The sequence below is a fragment of the Hypomesus transpacificus genome, chromosome 11 (genome assembly GCF_021917145.1).
Source record: "Hypomesus transpacificus isolate Combined female chromosome 11, fHypTra1, whole genome shotgun sequence".
Taxonomy (NCBI): domain Eukaryota; kingdom Metazoa; phylum Chordata; class Actinopteri; order Osmeriformes; family Osmeridae; genus Hypomesus; species Hypomesus transpacificus.
Window position 1 is genome coordinate 3,622,327 of NC_061070.1, and position 27,022 is coordinate 3,649,348.

The following is a 27,022-nucleotide window of genomic DNA, read 5'->3' on the forward strand; positions in this document are numbered from 1 at the left end:
ACCGGGGCCTTGGAGAGGCGGTTCGGGCAGCCACCATTCCCTGACCAGAGTAGGGACAGGCTAGCCAGCTGTCGCCGCCAGGAGGGAGGGAGTTTGGGCGCTTTCGCCGCAGATATCCAGCTCTACGCTCGCCATGGCTATCCAATGTTCGACGCCGCTGCAAGAGGGGAGCTGGCTCTCCATGCATTCCTCAAGGGGCTTATGCCAGAGCAGCTACGCCAGCATGTGCGTCTCACCATGCCCAGAACCCTGGAGGGGGCTCTTCAAGAAGCGGTACGGGCAGAGGCGGTGCTCTGCACTCAGGCTGCCCCACGGCTGTCCCTTCCACACGTCCGGGCCATCGACTGTGAGGGTGAGGAGGCCGAGCCAGTTTGTCAGGTGCAGTTTCAGCGGCGGCCAGCCCCAGCTGGGAACCGTCGACCTCGATCCACTCTTCGGTGCTATCGTTGTGACGAACCTGGTCACATTGCCCGTGACTGCCCAGCACCAGCACCAGTCTCCAGAGCACCACAGCAGACGGGAAACGACGGGGGGGTGGCGCAGTGAGGGGCCCGCCACCCCAATCGTTGGCCCCTCCCTTAAGCCAAGAACTGTTGATTGGTCGTGTAGGCAACACTAAGGGACTGTATTTGGACTGCTGGCTTGATGGCCAACCCTGCCAAGCTCTAGTAGACACGGGGTCTACCGTCTCACTGGTGCGTCCTGGCGTCCTTCCAGGAACCATGGGGACGCTCTCCGGCGCATGGGCAAAGTCAGACACGAACCTGGTGACGGTGACAGGGGAGAAGGCTGCTACAAAGGGGAAGAAGCATCTGCGGATCCAGGCTGGGAACCAGGAGGCGGAGCACGAGTTCTGGCTTGCCAATATTCAGGACTCGTGCATTATCGGCCTGGACCTGTTGTCCCGTTGGGGTGCCTATGTTGATGTCCTGAGGGCAGCCATCACCCTTGGTGGGGAGACTGTGGCGCTCCAGGCCGGCCAGGACAAGAACACAAAGGTCAGAGATCAGCAAGCCAGCTGCCAAACAGCTGCCACCAGCGACTCCATGCCAGGTCAGCCTACCAACCATACATCGGCGGAGACGTCTGAGGCGGTGAGGGAACTCTGCCGCCGCAGCAGTGATGGCCTTGACCAACAGCAGTGCGGCCAGTTGAGGCACCTCCTAGAGGACTATGCAGATATCTTTGCAGCAAAGGATGAGGACTGTAGGCGGACGGGGTTGGTTCAGCATTCCATTGACACCGGTACCGCCCAACCCATCCGCCTGCGGCCTCACCGGCTGGCCCTCGGCAAGCGACAGGTGGCAGAAGACAAAGTTAGGGAGATGGCTGCTGCTGGGGTAATTGAGCCCTCTGACAGTCCGTGGGCCGCACCAGCTGTCCTGGTTCGAAAAAAGAATGACAGCTGGCGGTTCTGCGTGGACTATCGACGTCTCAACGCGGTGACCAAGAAGGACTCTTACCCCCTCCCTCGCATAGATGACGCCCTCGACCATATCACAGGCTCCAGCTGGTTCAGTTCCCTTGATCTGCGTAGTGGCTACTGGCAGGTGGAGTTGGCCCCTGACGCACGACCAAAGACTGCCTTTACCATTGGACAGGGACTGTGGCAGTTTCGTGTTATGCCGTTTGGACTCTGTAATGCACCAGCGACGTTCGAACGGCTGATGGAGAGGGTACTGGCTGAAATACCACGGAGTCGTTGTGTGGTATACCTGGATGACCTGCTGGTGCATGCCAGCGACTTTGACCGAGCCCTGGGTAACCTGCAAGAGGTCTTTGAAGCCATTCGTCAGGCTGGGTTGCGGTTGAACCCTGCCAAGTGTCGCCTGCTGACAAGAGAAACGCAGTTCTTGGGCCATGTGGTCAGCGCGCACGGGGTAGCTACCGACCCCGCTAAGGTGGCCGCAGTCCAGAATTGGCCACCCCCTGCCAACGTCACCGAACTGCGGAGCTTCTTGGGCCTGGCGTCCTATTACCGGCGTTTCGTCCGGGGCTTCGCCACGATTGCCAAACCCCTCCATCGACTGACTGACAAGGGACAGCCCTTTGACTGGGACGACGTGTGTGCCGGAGCCTTCACCCAGCTAAAAACTGACCTTACCGAGGCTCCCATTTTGGCCTACCCAGATGCGGAACAGCCCTTCATCGTGGACACTGATGCCAGCAACGTGGGAGTTGGCGCCGTACTGTCCCAGAGTGTTGGAGGGGTGGAGCGCGCAGTAGCCTACTTTAGCCGCACTCTGAACCGAGCTGAAAGGAACTACTGTGTGACCTGGCGTGAGCTGCTGGCAGTGGTCTTGGCACTGCGACAATTCCGGCCGTACCTGCATGGCAGCCATTTCCTTGTGCGCACCGATCATGCTTCCCTTACCTGGCTGTTGAACTTTAAGAACCCGGAGGGCCAGGTGGCTCGCTGGCTGGAGGCCCTACAGGAGTATGACTTCGAGATCCAGCATCGACCAGGGCGGTTGCATGCTAATGCTGATGCCCTCTCCCGCCGCCCCTGTGCAGTCTTGGAATGTCGGTATTGCCAACGACAAGAGGAGCGGGACCAACCACTGACGGTGGCAGCCATTCAGACAGCTGACTGCGAGGGGAGTTCTCCATGGACCTCCGCTCAGCTGCAACAATGCCAGGAGGCCGATGCAACCTTGGCGGTGGTAATCAACTGGCTGGCGACGGGGCGGCGTCCCGAATGGACAGAAGTGTCTGCCCACGGACCGGAGGTTAAGGCTTACCAATCACAGTGGGGCAACTTGGAGCTCCATGACGGGCTGGTGCACCGGAGGTGGAAAGCTCCTGGCCGGGGAAGCGACCTCCTACAGCTGCTGGTACCCCGTGAACTCCGCCAACAGGTCCTTCAGACCGTCCATGGCTCGGTGGGGGCGGGGCACTACGGCATCGCCAAGACCCTCCGCCGCCTCAGGGGCCGATTCTATTGGCCAGGTTGTCGACGGGACGTGGAGCTGTATGTGCACTGCTGTGACCTTTGCACTGCTAAGAAAGGGCCAACGCAGCGCTCCCATGCCCCATTGCAGCAGTACCTGGTGGGGGCTCCGATGGAGCGAGTAGCGGTGGACATACTTGGGCCCTTTCCAGCGACTGATTCCGGCAACCGCTACGTCCTCGTGGCCATGGATTATTTCACCAAATGGCCGGAGGCATACGCGGTGCCGGATCAGAGTGCCACCACAACTGCGGAAAGGCTGGTAGAGGAGATGTTTGCCCGCTTCGGGGTCCCTGCGGAACTCCATAGTGACCAGGGGCGGAACTTCGAGTCCCAGGTCTTTAGCGAGGTCTGCCGACGGCTGGGAGTATCCAAGACGAGGACGACACCTCTCCACCCTCAGAGCGATGGGCTGGTGGAGCGGTTCAACCGCACCCTGGCTACCCAGCTCGCCATCCTGACCAGCCAACATCAGCGGGACTGGGATCGCCACCTGCCCCTGGTCCTGTGGTCGTACCGGACGGCCGTCCAAGAGTCCAGCCAGTGCACACCAGCTGCCCTCATGTTTGGGCGGGAATTACGGACACCGGTGGACTTGGTTTTCGGGACCCCGCCCGAGCCGGAAATTGCTGGAGGAAAGGAGATGGATTACTACCGGAGGTTGATAGATCGCCTCCAAGTAGTCCATGAGTACGCTCGTCAGGCCCAGGCTAACTCTGGGGTGCGGCAGAAAAGAGCCTACGACACCCGGTGTCGGAAGCTGACCTTCAAGCCCAGTGACAAGGTCTGGGTGTATTGCCCTACTCGTAAGAAGGGGGTGTCACCCAAGCTATGCAGTCACTGGCAGGGGCCCAGTGAGGTTATGGAACGGGTTTCTGAGGTGGTGTATCGGGTGCGCATGCCTGGTCGGGGGCGTGTGGTGGTGCTGCACCAGGACAGACTATCACCATATCGCCCGCTTGCTCCAGAGACGGGTGGAGCAGAGAACGACACCAGCGGCACCATTCCCACTGGACAATGTAACCCCCCCCCTATGGCACCTTCTACCAGTCCCAGGAGGCCAACTCAGCGGCGGTTACGGCCAGGACACTTAAGAGACTACCTGTTGGGTGATGGGGTTGTCGGGGACGACTGACCCCTCAGGTGGGGGCTATGTAGCGACCCACGGATTGGTCGCGTGTTAACTCGCGCTGTTGGCGCAAAGGATTGTGGGTGGCGCAATTCACATACTTGTTTCATGTTTGGTTAATGTTGTATGCATGTTTGAGTTGAGTGTTGTTGTTCTGTCAATTAGGTTTGTCAGTGGATGATGTATGGACATTAGTAACTATAAGTTATCGTTGTTGCCATAACTGTGAATTGTATGTGAGTTAATGACTTGTTGTTGGCATTCACATGTGATTGGTGGTGTAGTAATAAAACCTGTAGTCGAGCGGTGTATGGGACACAGGATAAAAAGGTCTTCTTCTCTGCGTCCGATTATTACGCATCCACTCCAATATAGACCCCTAGCGCCATCGTTACATTATTTTGAATATGTTTTCATATTAGAACGTAGGCTAACTCACGGCAGTTAACGAGCACATGACAAGCGTGCTTTTGCCGAATTCATTCAGTCAAGCGATTAAGTCATCAGCAGCCATTAGTTCAGTAACATCAGTAATCAAAATAGACAAATTATTAGAGAAGAAAAACTAAGTGAGGAAAGTGCCAACAAGGAAACACATGCAAACAATAAGGTCGAAGCATTTGCAGCGAAGGGAAGAGCGCTGGAAGAAGAACCAGTTTGCTGTCACTAATCTAGATGGGCAGCCTTTCTGATTGCACTGTAGTATAGTAGCCTAGGGCGTATGCAAAACATAAAGCGTCAAAATACATTTTGATACCACCCATGCAACATTTGAAAATACATACCCACCTGGATCTTAGCACAGAGCTCTCGAGAAAACGAATAAAACGTTATGGGTCCTTGACATTCGGTGATGGGGTCGGGGAACTAGTTAAAAACTGTTTTGTGGAATCACAATCTCTGTTTGGTGATCTGAGCAACAAGAGCGAAAAAAATGAGTTTACAGCTCAGTAATAACACAATAAAGTCTACACACAAAAACTCAAGGAATTGGCTGCAACTTTTGGCTTTCCCCGCCATTCACTTGAAGATTAATTGATGGATGTTCAGGCAAGAGGAAACACCCATAAAGTGCAGAAAGCATCACCAGTTACCGAAATGTGGTAAAACATCCATGGCCAAAAACTTATTGTTATGAATTTGGATAGTGCTTTCCATATTTGGCTCAACATATATTTGCGAAATCACATTATATGCAATGTGGCGCATCAAGTCACGCTTCTGTGCGCGTCTTGAAACTTACAGCCGCAACATCATTGTGCGCCAACTACTTTCGAGACGAAAATCCCAACCGTAATGCGGCCCAGTGGGAAAAAAGGTTGAGAACTACAACCCTATACAAACAATATCATGTCGTTATAATTGTTTATGTATCTGTAAGTCTTTTATCATTTAAATTATTAAAATAATACGTAGGCCTATTTCTATACAATATGTATAAATAGGCCTATGTATGTGTGACTTTGTTTTTGTTTAGTCTATCTTTACCCTATGCAGAACAGGGTGGGGATAAAATGAGAACTGCAAGAAGAGAGAGAAGAGAGAGCGAGAGAGGTAGATCATAAAGGAGGATGGGTAGAGGGAAAGCTGGATGCTGTCTGTAAAGATGATCAGGTTAAAGTGTGTGATGCTCCAGTTCTTGCTGATTGGGGACGCCCCCATCGGTGCTGTCTGTCCCCCCCTGCCCCAGAGTCACTGTCCTGGCCGGCCCCTTCGGAACTCCAGAGCAGTCGCTTCCGTCCCTGCCCGTCCCGCTTGCTGTCCCACTGGAGGTCCTCTGGGCCAGCCATGCGGCCGTGGGGGACCGCATCCTGGGGCAGCGAGGCCTCAGGCGGCCCAGGGTCTTCCAGCAGGCCCTGCGGAAGGTGTGGGAGGAGATGCAGAAGAGCAGGGGGTCGAGGGCGCTGTTGGCGTACCACAGGGGGAGGGCCAGGTAGGACTTGAGGATGGTGTAGACCGAGAGGACCTTGTCAGACCACACCACCACGTACACCTGCATCAGGGACGAGGCGATGTCGGGGAAGTTACAGATGAAGAAGGCCACCACCACCGCGCCTGGGGGACAACAGGAGGACAGCGTTCATCCTCCACGCTCCCCTGTCCTCATCCACCTGTTTTGGAATTACTCTCTCTCTCTCTGCCTTCTTGGCTGTGCTCTCTATCTCTTAAGCTCCCCTTTATCTCCACCTCTCTTTTCTCTTCCTCCTCTCTATCTCTTCTTCTCCCTCCCCTTACAGCTTCTGTTTCTCCATACTCCGCTCTCTCTCTCTCTCTCTCTCTCTCTCTCTCTCTCTCTCTCTCTCTCTCTCTCTCTCTCTCTCTCTCTCTCTCTCTAATGACTGTCGGTAATTTGCAGTTTACTATGTTGGCCTAATTACTCAGGTAATTATCCATTTTGCCTACTGGAGGATGCAGCATTTGGGCACATAAAACAGCAGAAAATAAGTACATTTACTTTTCCAGGGAACAATTGTTAGTGAACGATGTTTGCTCGGCTCAACTCCAACTAATTCCCCCAAACTTGGCTCCACTACCCCATCTCCACTCCAAACGATCACTCCGAAGTCATTCCGTTCTCACCCATGAGCCTCAGCGCCCTCCTCTCATTGAGCAGTAGTTTTTCATTCTGGTGACACTGGATGTCTCTCCTGCCATCGGGCGCTGGGCGCGTGAGGCCCAGGGCCCGTCTCTGGTTCTCGTTCTTCTTCAGATGGATCAGAATGAGCAGGTAGAGGGCTAGGATGGCCACCATAGGCACCTGGAGGGGAACGAGGGTAGAGATGGCGAGAAGTGGAGGAGAGATGGATGTATTGGGCTGCATGTGGTGAAACGACAAAGCAAACCTGAGCTCGGGTGTTACATGGTACGTCTGTATTGAACTACTATATAATGAGATGACCAGTAAAGCAAACTTGAACTTGCGGATTTACTGTGTGTGTAGCATTTCTGTTGAATTATGTAACTGTGTGTGGTATGGTTGTAAAGGTCTAACTGTGTGTTGCATGATGAAAACGGCAGGGGTAAAGGGCATTTTTATATATAGCTCCTCTCCTCTGCAACCATGTGTCTGACATGAGGCTTACAGTTTCTTGGTGTTTAAGGCTGGATGAAAAACCTTTCATTTGAGTCTGTTTCACAACAGGACTTCTGCACTAGATGGAGCTAGATATGCTGCCTACCAATTATGAACCCATTTATCTAGTCTGTTTTACATTTTGTCATTTATCCAGAGCGACTTACAATAATTGCAGGGACATTTCCCCGCGGCAAGTACGGTGAGGTGCCTTGTCCAAGGACACAACATAGCTTGGCACAGCCAGGAGTCAAACCAGCAACCTTCTGTTTACCAGCAAGATTCCCTAACCGCTCCGCCACCTGACTCCCTCTTTCACCATTATCTATTGTGCTTACGAAGTAACGAACGCACGGTCGCCGATAAACTACACGCATGAGACACGCATTTTAGCCCCTTCACAAAGGCTTGAGAACCCTGTTTATTTATTTATTATTACGTTTCATTAGGCCTATTTAGATGGAACCAATGGTTGGCTTGTATCTGCATCATCGTATTTGAAAGCACGTTGTTAATAGTAGGCCAACCGTTTGTCCAATTCTTAATGCGATGTTGTGCGAACCAAAACAATGTTGTCAGACGTGAATTGATCTTACTCTGTATACTTAAGGCCTTTTGCGGGCATCTGTGGGAGTGGGAGCACTCGATGGTCTCTTCAAAAATCGCCTGATAGCCATGGCTAATTAATCCATTCCGAACAGGTAGACTAATCCACAACGTGTGTGTACACACTTCGTGGATGCTGATTGGTGTCGCCGCCGCAGCCGCAACGTATTGATTTGAGGGTCACAAACCATACAGCGCAGATTAAATTATTCAGACTACAGCGTTTATATGTTGATGACATTTAGTATTTGGTGTTTTAAAATTACACCAAATTTATTTTGGATTATTCCAACTGCAGAATACGAGGCGCAGGGAATGTGCGTAAACGCGCATAAACGCTATTTAGATGTGAATAAACGCAATTTCCGCAATTTAGAGGTGGATAAACGCTATATCCGAATTTTGGGAGGTGCTTAGGTGTTTACGTGCGTTTAGCCCCCACTACATCCCTGGTCTCTGGAGGAAGATATCCCTCACTGAACTGCTTCTTCAAAGTTTCTTCCATTTTCCTTTTTTTGTTGAGTTTTAACTTGTCTTCCTTGAGGCTTTTATGTTGATGAAGGTGCAAATCTATGGGCATCTGTGAATGCCTCTGTAACATTGCTTGTTCAAAGAGCACTACACATGAACTTTGATTTCATTTGAGACATGGATGGGACTAAAATGTGTATCTCAACACTATCTTTCCTCTGCTCTTGTTGGGCTATTTCATCCATCCATCCCTCCACACCTGTCTCAATCAAGCGGGGACATTCTAAGAATAACCCCTTTAAGTTTCCTCCACTGCTTGCACCTCTCCACCCACCCCTCGTTCCACCCCCTCTCACCAGGAAGCAGAGGCCAGCCCTGAGCAGCAGCGCTCCCCTGTAGATGGGCGCCGGGTCGGCCTCCGTCATCTCACACATGGTGGACACATGGAAGGCCTCCTCGGGGGATGTGGCCGTGTAGTCCAGGATGCAGGCTCGGGCGTGGCCGTAGACCACGGCGAAGGGCACGGCTGACACCAGGGACAGGACCCACACCCAGGTCAGCAGGCAAGGCAGACGGGACTTCTGTTAGTGAGAAGGCATGAAGAGAAGAGGAGGGAAAAAGGGAGGGGTAAGGGGTGGAGAGGGCAGAGGAGGAGAGGGAAAAGGGGGTAAGAGGAGAGGAGGGAAGAGAAGGAGAGGTGAGGAAAGGAAATGAAAGGGAAGTTGAAGAGAGGGGGTGAAGAAAAGAAGGTTAAGGCGAGGGAGGAGATGGGAGAGGACGATAGAGAAGAGAAAAGAAGGTGGAGGGGAGTAAGGAGAGGGGAGCAGAGGAGAAGAGCACAGTTAGCAAACAACCAACCACCTCAAAGTCACTTTACACATGTGGAATCCAAATCCCACTTCCACCTGTGGCTCCTTGATCACAGTCAATGAGCCTGTCACTCTGCCGGTCAAACACATCAATCCAACATCCAGACACACGGCCCACGTGGTTGTGTTTGTGTGTACCTGCAGGCTGGACAGGGACCACATGGTGTGGCAGATCGCAGCGTAGCGCTCGGCCGTGAAGGCCAAGATCACCCAGCTGGTGGTGGCACAGTAGATCTGGCGCACCATGAAGTACGCCTTGCAGACTCCCTGGCCCAGACGCCAGGGGTAGCTCTCCCAGTAGTAGCGGTACAGAGTTACGGGGATGGTCAGCAGCTGGAGGATATCTGGAAGGAGGGGTGGGGGGGGGGGGCAGCGAAGGAGGGATGAAGGAGGGGGACGGATGGAGAGAAGGGAGACCGGTAAGGGGAACGGGAGGGAGGGAGGGAGGGAGGGAAAAAGGAAAGGGTGGTGGTGAGAGAAGAGAGGTTAAGACAGGAATGTAAGGTTGAGGGGTATGGAATGAGGGGTACTGAATGTGATTGTAGGAATGGCAGGGCTGCAGGTGGTGGTGTGGTGGTGCAGAGAGAGGGTACCTGATAGCACCAGGCTGAGGAGATACAGACGGATGGCGCTGACTCTCATGCGAGCGTCTGTTACCAGTGTCAGCACGCTCACGCTGTTGAACAGGACCTGGATGGTGGGTAAAGTTATGTCACGTCACACGTCCACCGTACACGCAATGAACACATTTTGAATTCAGAGGTTCAACGGTCAGTTTACAACCCATTTTCATCCTACTTTAACACATTATCCCTTTTAGAAACATCCATAAAAGTTTACGGTTAAATATAAATGTTTAACTATATAGACTATAGTATAATCATAGAAAAGAGTACTGCAGATTAGAGCCCATGACATCCCAGGAGAAAATTCTAGAACAGAGCAATATAGAGTAGAGCAGAGAAGAACAGAATAGAGCAGAATACAGCAAAGCATAACAGTACAGCTGAGAATAGCAGAGCAGACCATAGCAGAGAAGAGCAGCGCAAAGTAGAGCAGAACAGCATACAGTAGAGCAGACGAGAGTGTCACAGCAGGGTAGACTAGACCGCAGCATTAGGAGAGTGTAGCAGAGTGGTCATACTCCAAACAGGAAGATGGTGCCGTAGAAGACTGTCATGGGGATGGCGACGGAGTAGGGCTCGCTCTTGGTGACTCCGATGTGGAGTTCGGGCTCGGCGCTGGGGCTGACGTTGCAGGAGAAGAAGATTGGGGCTGGGGTGACCCCCGTGGGGTGGTTCATCCTGGACTCCTGCAGAGTGAAGAAGGAGGTGGTGGTGGTGGTGGAGGAGCGAGAGGAGGAGCCGGAAGTTAACGAGGAGGAGCAGGAGGAGGTGGAGACAAGCAAGTGAAGGAGGAGAAAGCAGGAGGTGGAGGTGGTGGAGGGAGAAGGGGGAGGGGTGGGAGGCAGTTGAGGAGAAGGTGGAATTGGAGGAAGAGGATGGGTTGGAGAACAAGGTGAAGAAGGAGGAAGAGGAGTTTGGATTCTTGAGACTGCGCTGTTGGATGTAGGCTTCGTGCACCAGAGAAAATAGATTGATGAGATGTTTACTGTTCAGTGTGGAAGAATGTCAGTAGCTGGTGGGGCCAGATCAGTCCAGTGAAGTCTTAATCGTGTTTTGATAACAGAACTGGAGAAGTTCAGGGTTAATCACCCCTGTCGGTACAGAGGCCTACCTTTCCTGCCTAAAGCTCCAGATGTCAGACCGCTGGATTGGCGTCTTAAGCCTGGTCAAGAGTTCTTCCCAATCTGCGTCATAAAGGGAGGACACAAAGGAGTAAAAAAAAATAACTCTGAGTCATTGTCTTGTTTTTTCAAATGTCAGTTTACCATAATAGTCTTCTTTTTTAGGATCGAGCCATCCGCTCTCCTTTCAAAGCAAGCAGACTGAATTCTGACCAGCCAGTGATGGAATAGGAATGATGATTAGCTCATGATTTGTTCCCGCAGCTTGAGTAGTGTACCGGCCAACATTAGAAGCTTCACATGTTATTTTACCCTCTGCAAATTCTTAAGGATTACATGATGTTATAACCAGCAGGCAGTTCAGATATGACTGAAGAGACAATACAAAACCAGGCTGACAACAAGGAAGGTCATTGTGACGATCGTGAACACGACAACGACCATGATGAGGATGACTATGGTAAAGACGGCAACAATGAGAAACATTCAAAAAATGTTAAGAAGGGTGATGATGGGTGATGATGATGATGATGAGGCTATGCGAAGACAATGACGATGAACACCATGTCCATGATTATGGCCGACAAGAATAACTGAAGGAGTCTGGGCAGAGTAGAGGTACAATGGACACGTTAATCCCAGATGGCCAAGCAATCACTCTCAATAGCCGTCATCTAACACTCATTCACTGTACGATTGCATGACTAGGAACACCATCACCAGCACTGACGGGAATGGGTTCGTTTCTGGACGATCATTATAGGGTGGGATGTCAATCTTTCTGATGATGATCAGAATATGACAATGAGGCATTAAGTAATACAATGACAATGATGATGTTAACTAATAATGATGATAATGACATTTACGATTACATAACAAAATGGAACTAAGGTGGTGATGATGATGATCTCCAGTCCCTAATGTCACTAAACGTCGGCCTTGATAAGAAATTAAACATGATCCTTTAAAACCAACCACTAATCCCCACAATTATAATTTCTTGCAACTAGAATGGATGCCAGAGGCATTCGCTTCAAAGGGCCTTAATTATCAACCACTAAAAATGTTTAATTAATTAGTAATCAAAGTAAATCAGTAAATGTAAGACACCTTGGTTGATTTGATACAAAAAATCACCCGTTCTTGAAGAGTCAAAACTGAATAACGACCTCTAGACAAGGTTTCTATATAAACCAATTAGTCCTGTCACAGAATGTTGGTTGAAGAATTAGCCAGTGGATTGATCTTTCACTAATAACTGAAAGAGCTGGCAGCATGTGTTCATTTAATTCCCCCAAACTTGCGTCGATCGGAGGTGAAGGCTGGGGAATTATTTATTAGTCAAACAGCTAAGCCAAATCAGTGTGTGATTACTATAACCACTGCAAACACTGAGTCTGCATATGAGATGTATGGCCTTAATCTATAGATTTGGAAACATAATTCTGTGAATTAACATCCTTAAACATGCCTCCAAGTACTCTTGGTTTTCACCCTGACAGGATTTACACAGTTAACATAAAAATGGTGCCATGATAAGAGAATTCTGAAAGTAATACACTCATTATGGACCTAACCGCATGACATTTGAAATAAAGTGTAAACATGTATTGATTTACCCATCCTCCTGGGATGTACAGTAAATGTACCGCACACATACACACACATCACATGCACACACACATACCGAAACACACACACAGAAACAGATACACACTCCCCACACCCACAAACGGACCAAGACACTAACACACACACACAGATGAACAACCCGCCATACACACATAGAAAAAAGACAAACACGTACACTCAAACAGAGAGCACACAAACATTAGCTCTTGTAACGTATGTGTACCGTACTTTATGTAACAAACACCCCCCGCACACACACAAGAGACCCCCCCTCCCCTCCATCACACACACACACATTGCTGATTGCCATACATTAGCTCTTGTAACCTGTTGCAAGTTCAGGGAGAGTGTTTAACTGGATGAAATCAGGACGAAATTCCCGCTTTACAAATGTCAGCATGTCAGATTGTTGGAGGATCAGTTTGAAAAGCTGGACTCACCACTTTGGCAGACCGAGGAAATGAAGTGATGAAGAGGATGGCTGAATTTCTCTTCGAATTGAGGAAAGCGTTCCTCCGGGGTTCACACACATGCAGTATGTGTATCCACAGAAAATATTCCTTTCTCCCTCCACCCCCCACCCCCGGTCTCTCTCTCTCTCTCTCTCTCTCTCTCTCTCTCTCTCTCTCTCTCTCTCTAACTCCTCCTTCTCTCTCTCTCTGTCTCTCTCTCTTCACTTCTCCCTCTCTCTCTTTCTCTCTCTCATGCTCCATTCTCCTGTTCTCTCTCCCTTCCCTTACTCCTCCCCTCCTCTCTCTCTCTAATCCACTTGTATGCATGTATGGCATTCACACCACATTTAGAAAGGAAAGGTGATACAAACCATGATGTACCCTTTATACGAAATCACATCCGACATTAACTGACACTCTCACTGAGCCATTACCTGGTAGAGTATGTGTGGGATCTTCCCTTTGCAGTTGACTTGAGGGTGGTGTTCAAATCCTGTAATCTAATTGGATGGGTTTTGATACATGTTTGTATTCTGTGCCAGTGTCACATTTAGGGCAGACACACAGGACAGACATCAGGCTAGATAATATGCATTACTAATAAGTTATTATCACATGAAATGTTCCCAGTATAAATTGAGTCAGTGGGAGAATGGGGGAGTAGGGGAGAAGTAGTATACATCCATGTCTGATTTAGGTGGAGAGATCACATTTTCTGGGATCCATAGAGTTAGCATATTTCCACCTGCTAGATTAGTGCTGAGGAAGAAATAAGGTAAAGCACAATGGAATAGTCTTTCCTGAAAACTGCATTCAGCAGAAGTGGACAAGAGAATGCATAACACATCAGAAGATAGAGGTGGTACGCAAAAGCTGCAGCACTCGAACCTTGAATCATATTATAAGCTGAAAGGGTTCTAGCCTTGACATAGGACTTTGTCTTGTTGAAGCCTGATTATGTATGATCAAGGATGTCATTTGAGTCTCTCCTGAGAGCGTGCACCCAGAAAAAAAAGAGAAGAGGAGAGGTGAGGGGGAAACTCTCATAGTGAAATATGTGCAGTATCTAAAAACAGAAAAATAATGACAAGCAGTGAACAATAGCAGAAATAACCTGATATTTTCAACAGGAGACAGACTCTGATTCTTCTTTGTGTTTGTAGAGTGCCACAGCAGTTACTCTCTGGTGCTTAACTTAAATGTTTATGTTTGAGTATACCCTTTCACAGTGCTTGCTTTTCTCTCTTACACACACACACACAAATACACACACACAAATACACACTGTATTTACTTGTGAGTGTGTGCGCCTGTGTGTGTGCGTGTTGGAGAGGGCTTGAGGAGGAGTGAGAGACTAGAAAGAGACGTAAGGAGAAATGGCAGAGGTCAAAAGATAGAGGAGGGAAATGGAAAAAGAAATAGAGAGTTGGGTAGAGGGAGGACAGACGGGATGTAAAGGGGAAAAAAAGAGAAATGGAGAGATGAAGGAGAGAGCAGAGTTGGCGAAAACGAGTAGAGAGGTGGAAGGAGTGGAGATGTATGTACAGATCACCGTGAAAGAAGAAAGCGGTTGAACATTGAAATATACGTGCTTTTATGTTTTTGTTTTCCGTTTGCAACCTTCTTTTTATTTCACTACTTATTTGTTGATTGGGAACTTGCATCTGGGTGCCTGGTTGGGCCTTTGTACATAATACATGTGTCTTGGGACAGCATAGGAGATTATATAGTGCAATATATATATATGTGTAAATACTGTATATCTACATATAATTGGATACCCACATGGATGTATTTTGTAGTGTAGTACATACTGTACTGTAGAGTTCAATATATTGCATTAATTGAGTTGTTTACAGTTGGATTTGTGTATTTATACATTTAAATGCGCTAGCATGGGGCGTTTAGCAAATACACTAAGTCCTGTGTGTCTTACACCAGAGGGTAAGTTTTTGTATGTTCCTTTAGTTATTTAATCAATTAAATTGTTAATCATCGATCTTGGCGTTTGCCCTTCATGTATTGTCACAGCCTTAGAGCTGGGTGTGTGACAGAAGGATCGCACAATTGCAAAATGTAATCACAACTGGAGCCAATCCCTGCATTCACCCTTTCTCATGCCAACTGCAACAGAGTTAGCTACTACAGAAACGACAGTACATTAGCTGGACACTCCCCACATGTCAAAACAATATTCCCCATCAATAAGCCACAACAGTACCCTGTTTTGACCAAAGGAAAAGTCAGGGTCTCTAAAATGTTTTGTGAAAAGCCTGACTCACTGCCTTGTCTCAATAGCTCCTGTCTCACTGGGTCCCTTGATTAATAAGGTGTGTGGAGTGTGCATAATGGGATTGATGATATGGAGGTGGATTAAAATCCACAGGGACCGTGCCCCTTCCACCGCTGACATCACTGAAACCCAGAATAAATTATCTTGCCTACAGCTAGTCAGCCGAACATGGAAATCAAAATCGCCGTCTTTTTCTCTACGGGTGGTCATAACCAACATTGATACAAGCTCTGGAAGTTTCTAGGTTATCTTTGTACTCTTCAATGGGGTCTCCAAACTTCATACTGTCCATCTCATTCAAATAAATACAACTCGCTTTGATGGGAGCACAGGATCAACTGGCATTCATCAATACATACTCAACCAGTCTTCAAAGGCAGAATAAAACTGATAGCATTCATTTATTTGTATAAATTAAAATAGTGTACAACACCACATTGTTTGATCTTACCAGTGCATACATTGTCAAATAGTGATTCCAAAAATCATAATCAAACAATAACAATATATATATATTTTTTACAATTTTGTAGATTTAAAAAACAATCAACAACCAATTGACACTTAAGCAGTACTGTATATCAAAGAGAAAGCCTTAGATGGGTCAGATGGCTGAGCGGTTAGAGACTCGGGCTATTGATCAGAAGGTTGCCGTTTTAATTCCCGACCGTGCCAAATGACGTTGTGTCCTTGGGCAAGGCATTTCACCCTACTTGCCTCGGGGAGAATGTCCCTGTACTTACTGTAAATCGCTCTGGATAAGAGCGTCTGCTAAATGACTAAATGTAATGTAAATATACATTATAGTAAAGGTTCTTGCAAGATCAAATGTAAGTGTACCATAAATATCCTGAACAGAAAACCAGTAAACTACTCCAACATGAGACCAGAAGAGCTGTCTTAAACATGGTTGGTTATCATTATATAGAATTTTACTTGTATAATACTGCATGTTTGCATTACATGTTTGTTTTTTTACTAAAATATGTAAATTTCACTTGTATTTAGAGACAATGAATTGGTTACCATTAGCTTGCAAGCAAATGTATATACTTTAGTAGCTATAGGTGAAACCTTCTTCTGTATTCTACTGCATCTTCCACTGGTCCCATGAAATGTTTGCATTGTGGCGATGCTCTCCAAAGCATGTACAACTGTCCACGTTTCATCACAGTGTTGTGTAGTCGATGTAATTGATCCCAGCATCCTTTGCCATTGCATAGAAATGTCCTTGCTTCTCAAAGAGGCTGGCAGGAGAATCAAACTCTACAATCTTACCCGCATCCAGCACCATCACTCTGAAAGAGAGGAGAGGAGGAGATGAGGAGGGGAAGAGAGGAGAATTTGGAGAATGGTAGGAGCCAGGGGCATTTCTAGGATTCAAACAAAGGGGAGTGGCATGTTTGCGTGCGTAGTGTGCGGTCATTTCTTTTGGGGCCTATTTGGGGACGCGGATATCATTTGTTTCCGACAGTTCATAGTTCAATCAGAAACTGTATGATTTTGTTCTGTAGTTTTATAATAAAAAATGTATATCAGTCGAAAAATAAAAATACAAAACATATTTTTTACAGCCAATAATTCCTAATTATTTAGGGGGGCTGAAGTACATTTTAGGAGGGCTTCACCCCCAATAGGCCTAACGACATCCCTGGTAGGAGCAGAAGGTAAAATCCTAAAAGGTTACAGTAAAAAAAAAATCAAATGAATCAAGTTGAAATTAAAATTGTATGCTACAGACACTGTTACCCAAGGCACACACAACCATATCATTTAGACAGTTTTGTAATCCAAACCCCACCACTATCTCATCAGCCTACCTGTTAAGCTCTATACTTAGTACGGCATTGTTCTGATCTTCCAAACACCCCTAATGTTTCCTTTCATCTTCATTCAAGTTCCCACAAGGCCAGCTAGACTCCATCTGTCAGTCCAATTCTTCAGAGAAATGGTAAAACAGCTGCCATAAGATCCTCTGAGAGATGCTGAGGTGGTCTCTGGCAGATGGGCTAAGCATGCACCTGGGAACCAGCACTGTGTGTTTGTGTTGGTGTGTGTGAAAGAGAGAGAGAGCAAATGAGAGACAGACAGAGAGAGAGAGAGAGAGAGAGAGAGAGAGAGAGAGAGAGAGAGAGAGAGAGAGAGAGAGAGAGAGAGAGAGAGAGAGAAAATGGAGACACAAACTATGACTGAGAGAGAAGTAAAAGAGAGAAACAGATGGAGACAGAGAAAGGCAGGTCAGCTCCTGTTAAAATCTAAATATATGATATAAATCCAAACCACAAAAAGAGAGGCATTTTCCAATCCAATTTCAAGGAAACTCCTCTAGTGTCCGGCAATATAACAATAAGTTTAATTGGTTGAAAAACAGAGTACCAAGTAATGCAATAGATTAATCTAAAGAAGCAGAAGAATCTACCTACTGCTGGCCACAAAACAGACCCCACACCACAGACAACTTTGAGCCAAAACTGGGTATTCCTCACAAGTGCATCCCAGAGGTAGAAATGAAGACGTTATTTCCATGTCTTGACAAAAAGCGACGAAGAGATCTCTCTCTCAAACATATCTTTCATGAACTTGACGGAGAAGTTCACCGGGATAGAAATAGAACTGTTACAACACAGACAACTAATTAACACATTCCAGGCATCTCAGAAGGAGCACATAATGACCAGAACATTGCGCCCTTTACCAAGTCCAGAGAATCCTAGGAAGGACGGCCTCCAGAGAGAGAACTGTTCACACTAAAGGAAGGAGGAGGAAGCGGGCCCGGATAACAGCGTTGTGAGAGGAAGTTAAAAAGCCGGTGCAAGAAAGCGAGCCTAACAAGACTAAAAAGGCCCCTCCCACTGAACAGACAGGCCCTGTCCTGCAATACAACCTCCGCAACATGCAATTGACCATCCAAGTCCTCCCAAACCAATTGAACCCTTCACAACAAGTCTCACCAATCAGCGAGATGAGCAACATCCAACCAGCCCCTTATGTCATCAGTAGCCTTAAAAATTATCAACATAAATATCAGGGCTCCCACCCTCTTCGATGTCTTCATAAATGCACTGTTGAGGGAACTGAAATGGTCTACAGGACATGGTATCCCTCTACTCGACACAGAAGTAAAATGCCTTTTATTTGCAGATGATCTTGTGTTTTTATCCCCAACCAAGGAGGGACTACAGAAACAGCTAGATCTGGTGCACAGATTTAGTTAGACTTAGGCACTCACAATACAGGTCAAAAATACAAAAAACCTAGCTTTCCTTAAAATGATTGAATCTGTTATAAAACCCATTGCGCCATATTGAAGGAAATGGGTAAATTGCACAAAATATCAGTGAAGTCTGGGGCCCACACACAAATTCATAATGTGCCAAATGGGAGAAACACCCACTGGAAACCATGCAAGCAGAATTATGTAAAACATATTAAGAGTTCCACACAAAACCAAAAACCAAACCTGCAGAGTTATATTGGGAGTGAGTGCTCAATGCCCTAATATGATGAAACCAGATGAGAGTCCTCTCAGGCAACAAGTTCTGAGGCTCTGCTCAGAGTCTTGAGACAGCAGCCACTCGATCAATCCAAAAGAAATAGCAAAACCACAAACACAAAACAAAGGCACTGTATGATATGTTCCTGTAAAATGAAAAATTTCTGGAAATTAGTGTAAAGGAAGTCTGCATTTCAGATGTACTTATCTGTACCCATCCATATAGGTGTGGTGAATGATTTCAATTGTATATGTAAATTGCAGTTGTATACTTGTGTAATGTAGTTGCATGTATTTACAGAATCACAGCACTCCCTCCCTCCCCCCCTCCTCCCTCCCTCCTCCTCCTCCCTCATGTTTGAGTATATTTGGTGTGTGTCTGTGTGTGTGTTTAAGTATATGTATGTGGATGTGATTTATGCGGATAATACATTTTTCTGTAATCCCACTGTTGGTTTGGCAATAGGTCCATTTGTTCTTTGATGCAAAAAAGCGAATTGAACGTAAAGATGGAGAGACAGACAAGGAAAAGAAAGAGACAAAGGGAGTGACAGAGAGAACTGTAGAGAGAGAGAGAGAGAAAGAGAGAGAGAGAGAGAGAGAGACGGATGATGATGATAAAGAAAGAAGTTGTCGAGAAAAGAAACAGAAGGATCGGAGAAGGGCGGTGAGGCTTCTGGAGTACCTGCTGCTGTCAAGGATGCTGTGGAGGCGGTGGGCTATGGTCAGCACGGTGCAGTGGGAGAACTCCCTGCGGATGGTGGTCTGGATCAGATCGTCTGTCTCCAGGTCCACAGCCGCCGTCGCCTCGTCCAGGACCAGGATACGACTCTTCCTCAGCAGTGCCCGGGCCAGGCACAGCAGCTGTCTCTGACCAACACTGAGAGGGGGGGGGGATAGGGTGTTGTTATGAAGCAAAATTACACGCGTATAATTGCACACTCTTGGGATATTGATATATGTGACACGCTCTGGTGAAAAGGGGCCGTTGTTAGCATTGCGTATTTTCCGCTAGGAGACTTTTTTTTTTTTTACAGTTTTCCTATTCTTGCATAAGGTTGAAGTGTTATAGAAACGGGAAGCATTTTCCTTTCCAGTTTTCCTATTCTTGCACAAGGTTGAAGTGTTATAGAAACAGGAAGCATTTTTATGTTGAAGGCACACACAAAGGCAAACCGCACACGCAAAGGCACACCGCACACACACACTTACGTGTTACGTTTCTCACGTACGTGTGAAATTTAATGTGACTATATTTATGGCATCATGGATATAATGGTATACACATCGGCTTCACACTAATGACAGTGTGATCATCTATTTTAAAATAATTTGCCCCTGGTGGCGGTGTGCAAGTGGATGTTCTATAGATAGGTGATAGGTGATAGAGCGATGGCAGGGGGATGGATGGATGAATGGGGTATGAACAGATGAAAGGATGGATTGATAGTGGAGGGGAGCTAGACAAATGGATATAGGGATGGATGGTAAAGGAGAGATGGATGGAGGGATACAGGGATAGGGGGCAGGATGGACGGAGGGATGAAAGTGGAGGGGATATGAAAGGATGAATGGAGGCTTTTACACATGAAAGATCTCGGGACCAGCTAGAAATAAAGACTAAAACAGCCCCTGTCGGCACAAATGGCAAATGAGAAAAGGTCAGACGAGAATTTATCAATTCAAATTAATTGGGTGCTTTGACAAACTCCTCGATGAATAATAAACAAATGTTTTCTTAATATTCTTAACCTTATGTAAACAGAACATTAACAGATTATCTGGACACAGTGCATTACAACATCTAGAATGTGCCTTGTTGTATTAACAATAGAAGCCTTTGCGATTTACAGGTTATAATTAGTCAATCCTGTGAACTTTATTGAACAATCCCACAGTTTCCCTACCACATTTCCCAACCTGGTTCAACTTGATGCTCTGTATCTGTGCCAACGCAACATGTCACTGATGGTTCCATTCTTCCTCCAGTTGGTCCATTACCAGAGGACATGCTAGTTCTGACCAGTACGTGATTACTTGTGTTTATGCATGAAGACAACAGGTTTGTACTATCCAGCTAATGCGTGTTCCATTACCAGCATCATTCATTACTATTCTAAGCAGTTGTTTGCATTCAACTATCAAAGTAATTCACCCCAACCTTTAGTCTATAGACAGCACCTGGGGTATTCAAATGTATATATATATTTTTTTTTCAATCAATTTACATTTGAATACCCCAGCTGCTATCTATAGACTAAAGGTTGGGGTGAATTACTTTGATAGTGTCACGGCCACAGCCGTGCCCCCCCTGTTGTTTTTGGTTTTGCCCTGTCCTAGTGTTCCCTGTCATTGTCTTCACCTGTCTCGTTAGCTTCATTGTGTCCACCTGTGTGTCGTTTGGTTCTGTGTATTTAGGTTCCTGTTTTGTGTCCAGTCTTTGTCTTGTCCTTGTTGTTGTTACTACTACCTGTTGTGTGAGTACCCTTCTGTGTCCCCCCGTTTTCGAGAATAAAACCCTTTGTTTTCAGTATGCCTCGGTACTCGAGTGCATTTGGGTCCAACCCCACCTCACATCCTGACAGATAGATGAATGCAAACAACTGCTTAGAATAGTAATGAATGATGCCGGTAATGGAACATGCATTCACATTGTAAATGCTGAGCTGGATAGTACTATATATATATATTAGTGCTGTCAGTTTAACGCGTTATTAACGGCGTTAACGCAAACCCAAATTAACGGCGTCAATTTTTTTATTGCGCGATTAACGCTCTTTTTGGCCTAGCAAACTTTGTAGTTTTTTTCACATGCTGTTGCAACAATTGCCGACGTTAGAAAAACTACAACACCACACCGGATCTAGCTAGACCGGTAATAAAACAACAGTCACGCCACACACACTTGTTTGGCTTGCGAGCCGGCTAAAGAGTAGTAGCAGAGCCCGTTTACGGATATTAGACATTCTCTGGTAGTAGGCTAACGTTACGTTTTGAGTGGATGGCGAGCGCAAAATGGATGCCAATAAGATTCTGAATGGAAAGTTTACTTTAAAAAAGTTGCCAAATGGTTCCATTGACAAGACCAAAGTGATCTGTGTGTTTTGTCGTTGTAAACTGAGCTATCATCGCAGCACGTCCAGTCTGAAATACCACTTGATGGCCAAGCACACAGCTGATGCAATTCATGCGAATTCTCCGCCCCCTCGTCAAAGCCAGGCTATTGCAATGTTGTTTTCAATAAAAAAAAAATTTTGCACGAAGCAATCCGAACCACTTTTCCATGTTGATTAGAGCTTTAAAATTTGAAAAAAGAATGGGACAAAAAGAAATCAAGGGACATTTAGAATAGATAAAAATGTGCGATTTATTGTGATTAATCGCGAGTTAATGATGACATTAATGCGATTAATCGCGATTAAATATTTTAATCGTTTGACAGTACTAATATATATATATTGTAATATACAATATATATAGATATATATATATCTATATATATTGCTGCAAGCAGCGATGTGGGTTCCTCCGCAAAATGGCAACTTATTATTTAAATGTATATTGTAGAAGATCAAGAGATCAACAAGAGAGCAAAATTACTTTGTATTTGCCAACAACAGGCTGACTGGAGATTCAAACTCAAAAGCATGAGGTTACAAGTCAAACTCTCTATCCTCTGTGCCACACATCAACTGTTGACCTTTTGTAAATAAATAGTAAGCTTTGGTCAGCTTTGGGACAAAGGTTTGTAAAATTACAAGTCCAAAGTACATTTGGACAGTACAGCAAAATCTATCATGGCGAACCTTATGGGTCCTTGAGTCTTTTTTGTTCCCCATGAGAACTAAGGCATGTATACCAATTTTCAGGCATTTCAGAGTAATGGGGCGCAGGGGAAATCACTTAGACTTTGGGCGTGGCTTATAGCGCCACCTATGGGCATACGTGAACCATTAGCTGTCAGGTAGTATTGAGTGAGCTGTTGTATCATTGGGCCAAATTTGAGAACATTGTGCCAAGGAATGTTTGAGCTATTGAGCCATTTCATGGAGAAGAAGAAAACAATATGTAGCTGCAGGCAGCAATGGTGGGTTCCTCCGCAGGATTCCCAAATTTTGCTAAATTAACATGATACAGACATGTATTTCATACATGTACTCAACATTTCAAGACAATTGGAGCAATGGCAGATTTTAAGGCAATTTTTGAAATTATTCACAAATTGTCACTGTAGAGAAAAATCCATGCTGCTGACATTATAGGTTCTTGGACTTTTTTGTTCCCCATGAGCAATAAGGAAGGCAGACCAACTTTCAGACATCTTGGCCTGATGGGGTCAAAATGCCACCATTTTGAAAGTGACAACTTTGAAGCGTGTTTTGTATGATGATTAATGTATGAGTCTGTGTGTGTGCGTGTGTAGAAGTGTATGCACAAGCAGAGCACACTGTAGTCAACAGTGAGCAATCTGTCAAAGGCTACAGGTACCTGCATAATGGCAGCAAGTACACAAGAGGACTTTTTGTGGAGAACGCAAATGGAATCTAGCAGCAGTAAATGTACAGAAATGTAATTTGAAAGGCTGTTCCTCCTCTCAATGCACAGCTCCTTCCACTACATGGAATATGCCACGTACATAACAACCTCAAAGGTGTCCGTCTCCGACTGCACGCAAACTCTTTACCATTTCCTTGTGTGATCCTGTTTTGGTTGCGTTTGAACTGTGTCGTGTGACACCTGTTGGTGTCCTCAACACCATGTTGACACAATGACTGAACAGGACAGGTCGGTGGATGTGGATCTGTGTGTGCGTGTGTGACACACTGTGCCCACATGGATGTTTAATGCTGTTCAAAGAAGACATGCTATGTCAAGTTACAAGTGACAAGTTAAATGACTTCATGCTTGGCAAACAACAACAGGCTGAATGGAATGCGTTTGCAAGGCAGCCTCTCTATCCTCTCTGCTAAACATGTACTGTTGAGTTTTTATGAATAGAAAGGGCAGGGTATTAGCTTTGGTCAGCTTTGCGACAAAATTTAAGCAGCTCTAATTCAGTCATCTTTTGACATATCAAAGGGGAAATTGTGGATGGTCCTTTAGAGTGATGTCCTCTTGAAGACTGTTGGGTTTGTAAAATCATCAGTCAAAAGCATTTGCATTATTGACACAGATTTACATCGAGTCATTTAGCAGACGCTAGATAGATATTGAGGCAATGTGGACATTTACATAAATAAACTTTATGCAGTCATTTTGTATTTCATACCTTATTCATAATCACCCTATATGAAGACATGTATCCTACACATTAAAAACCCTGACTTAAGTCTATTGGATATATGGTTGACGAGGACAAGATATTTGTAGGTTTTCCCAAGTTTTCACTGTACAGCTAAATCTATCATGGTGGACCTTATGGGTCCTGAGGCTTTTTTGTTCCACATGAGAAATTAGGCATGTGTACCAATTTTCAGGCATTTTGGAGTCATGGAGTAAACATCACGTAGACTTTGGGCGTGGCTTAAAGCGCCACCTATGGGCACACATGGGCCATTCGTGGTCAGGGAGTAGTGAGTGATCTGTTGTATCATTGAGCCAAATTTGAAAACAAATCAGGGTGAATACCATCAAAAACAATAGGTTTCCTCCGAGATATTAGCAAATATTTGCAAGTTCAAACCAGAACATTGGGTTTTAACTTGTTGCAGGGAGAATTATTGTGTAGTTGCGTGTCCACTTGTCTTTTAATATGAGATAAAATCTCCTTTGCTCCAACCCTCTCTATCTCTATAGAAAATATTTGAATTTATTTCTGTGATTTGATTGGACAAAGCTCTGAGACAAATTTGCTTAAATGCACAGGATTGGACAGACCACGGCCCTGGGATGGTGTTCTTCATCACAGCTGGAGACAGAGAGGGGCTGCCCAGCGACCGTGCAGCCACACGGTTTGTTGTGGCCAAGTCATTTGTTTGTTAAATGTTAAGTTTGGTGCTGATTGATCCATTTTTGGCAGTTTGCTGGCTTCTCCAGCCCCCCACATATAGACGCCCATGAGGTCCTTCTCCTCTCTTCGACCCAGGAGCGTAGGTTCGTTTTCAAATATGGATGGGAGGATGCGGCTATTCAATAGAATTTGATTGTGTTTGTGGGGGAGGGGGGACAGATTGACTGTTTTGAAAAAGTGTGTAGGACATGTCTGACCCATGTATACTGGAATCTAAGCTCCTGCTTAAACTTCATGCTATAAGAGGCATGTACAAGAGTCGTTGTCCATCCCCCCGATGTGTTGATATTGACGTACCTGAGGTTCTCCCCCCCCTCCGAGACCTCGTGGTACAGTCCCTTCTCCAGCGCCCCCACGTAGTCCTTCAGGTGGGACAGCTCCAGCACGCGCCAGATGTCCTCGTCACTGATGCTCTCAAACGGGTCCAGGTTCATCCTCAAGCTTCCTGAGAACAGAATTGGGTCCTACACAGGAGCATAAGCAGGTAAGTGGGTGTGTTTATGTGGGTGTTTGCGTAGGTGCATGTTGTCATGTGTGTGTGTGCATGTGTGTGCATGTATTTGAATGTATGTGTGTGTGTGGGTGGATTTAATTGCTCCATTTCTGGACGACTATTTAATATATGTGTGTATTTGTTTGTGTGTGGGGGCGCACATCAGCATTAGTGAATATGTGTGTGAATGTGTTTGTCTAAGTTTATGGTGTGTGTGTTACCTGTGGTATGATGGTGAGTGTGTGTGTGTACGTGTGGTATGATGGTGTCTGTGAATGTGTGCGTGTACCTGTGGTATGATGGTGATTGTGTATGTTAGTTACCTGTGGTATGATGGTGAGTGCGTGTGTGTTAGTTACCACTGGTATGATGATGTATGAATGTATCTGTGCTATGATCGTGTATGAGTGTGTGTTAGTTACCTGTGGTATGATGGTGAGTGTGTGTAACCGTGGTATGATGGTGAGTGTGTTTGTGTGTGTGAGTATGTGTGTGTGCATGTGTGTGACTGTGTGTGTGTGTGTGTACCTGTGGTATGATGGTGAGTCTGCTCCTCAGGTCGTGGAGCCCCAGGGTAGAGATGTCCATGCCGTCGATGAGGATCCGCCCCTCTGCTGCCTCGATGATCCTGAACAGGCAGTTGGTGAGACTGGACTTCCCTGCTCCGGTCCGACCCACGATACCAATCTATGGGTGTGTTACATAACACCCGGTAATTATTAGAATCATTGTGCTAGACTAGTGTTGGAGTGAAGACATCAGGGGCGGACTGGGGGAAAAAAGTGGCCTGGGAGTTATACCGTCAGACCAGCCTACTCTTAAACAGCGTGTGGCCCACTCAATGCATCACACATATCGACTGGTCCATTAATTGGCCTACTAGGAAAAATACCCATACACTCAACATTATTTGGGATGATTACAAAGAAATTACATGATATATGTTGCATTTCTGACGTTGAATTTCCGAATAAGTCCATAAAAACACATTTCAGAAGACACTGCAGAAATGTTTTGAAAAATCGGGGCCATGAGTGTGAATACATATCACGAGTATAGGAGTGTAAATATCATGCCAAAAGAGGACGAAAGGTCTTAGAGCAATTTGTACGTGTTCAAACTGTGTAACATAGTTTGAGATGCTGGCGATGTCGGAGGGAGGGCCGGTTGGTGATGGAGGTGGGATGGTATTTTGGACCATCCCAACCCCGTCAGCCCACCGGGGAATCCCCGGTATTCCCGGTGGCCAGTCTGCCCCTGGAAGACATACAGGAAGGTATATCTCCAGGAGCAGTGTTGGAGAGTCCTCATGTAAGCACACATTTTCAAAATGAAAACCCACAATTGATCCGTTACACTTCAGTTACACAGAGCCATCTCCATTAAATGACAATCTACAGCAGATTAATGACGTATCTATTTGGCAGACACTCTTTATCGAAAATCCAAACTTTGTCTGGTGGCTGGTGTTCAGGTAGACCAGACCTGGGCATTTTACACCCGGCCCTTTGGCTGTCGCAGTCCGGCCCGCATGAGGTAAATGAAAAATGAAAAATAAATGAATGTGTTGAGCGGTAGGAAATCTTTAGTCCTGAAAGACGACAGTGATCAGGCTATATACGTACTGCATGTGCGCTTACGCAGCCTCACCGACAGGAGACACTGAGTTAGCTGTTGGTTAGCCCTTGAAAATGTCCGCTCACGGTAAAAAACGAATGGTTGATAAAGAATGTCGAGTTTTAACAAGACATGGACTAAGGTTCTAAGTATCTGTTTACTGAAGTCAAAGGCAAAGCTGTGT

General features: G+C 46.2%; 2 protein-coding genes across 3 annotated transcripts in view; both read right to left on the reverse strand.

Moving 5' to 3' along the window:
• Positions 1-5,385: 5,385 nt before the first annotated feature.
• LOC124474005 (pyrokinin-1 receptor-like) lies at positions 5,386-10,878 on the reverse strand. Its single transcript, XM_047029835.1, has 7 exons — positions 10,836-10,878; positions 10,243-10,410; positions 9,692-9,788; positions 9,237-9,442; positions 8,586-8,810; positions 6,660-6,837; positions 5,386-6,134 (listed from the first exon to the last, which is right to left on the reverse strand). The coding sequence occupies exons 2-7, from the start codon at positions 10,399-10,401 to the stop codon at positions 5,695-5,697; spliced, it is 1,305 nt and encodes a 434-aa protein (XP_046885791.1). The 5' UTR covers positions 10,402-10,410; positions 10,836-10,878; the 3' UTR covers positions 5,386-5,694.
• A 4,729-nt stretch (positions 10,879-15,607) lies between these two features.
• abcc2 (ATP-binding cassette, sub-family C (CFTR/MRP), member 2) overlaps positions 15,608-27,022 on the reverse strand; it is a 51,238-nt gene continuing 39,823 nt past the window's right edge. For both annotated transcript variants that reach the window (XM_047029291.1, XM_047029290.1), the window contains 4 exons: positions 25,750-25,908; positions 25,026-25,192; positions 19,404-19,598; positions 15,608-16,523 (listed from right to left, as the gene is read on the reverse strand). In XM_047029291.1, coding sequence (XP_046885247.1) covers positions 16,394-16,523; positions 19,404-19,598; positions 25,026-25,192; positions 25,750-25,908 — 651 coding nt within the window. In that variant the 3' untranslated portion in view covers positions 15,608-16,393. The remainder of the gene's footprint in view (positions 16,524-19,403; positions 19,599-25,025; positions 25,193-25,749; positions 25,909-27,022) is intronic.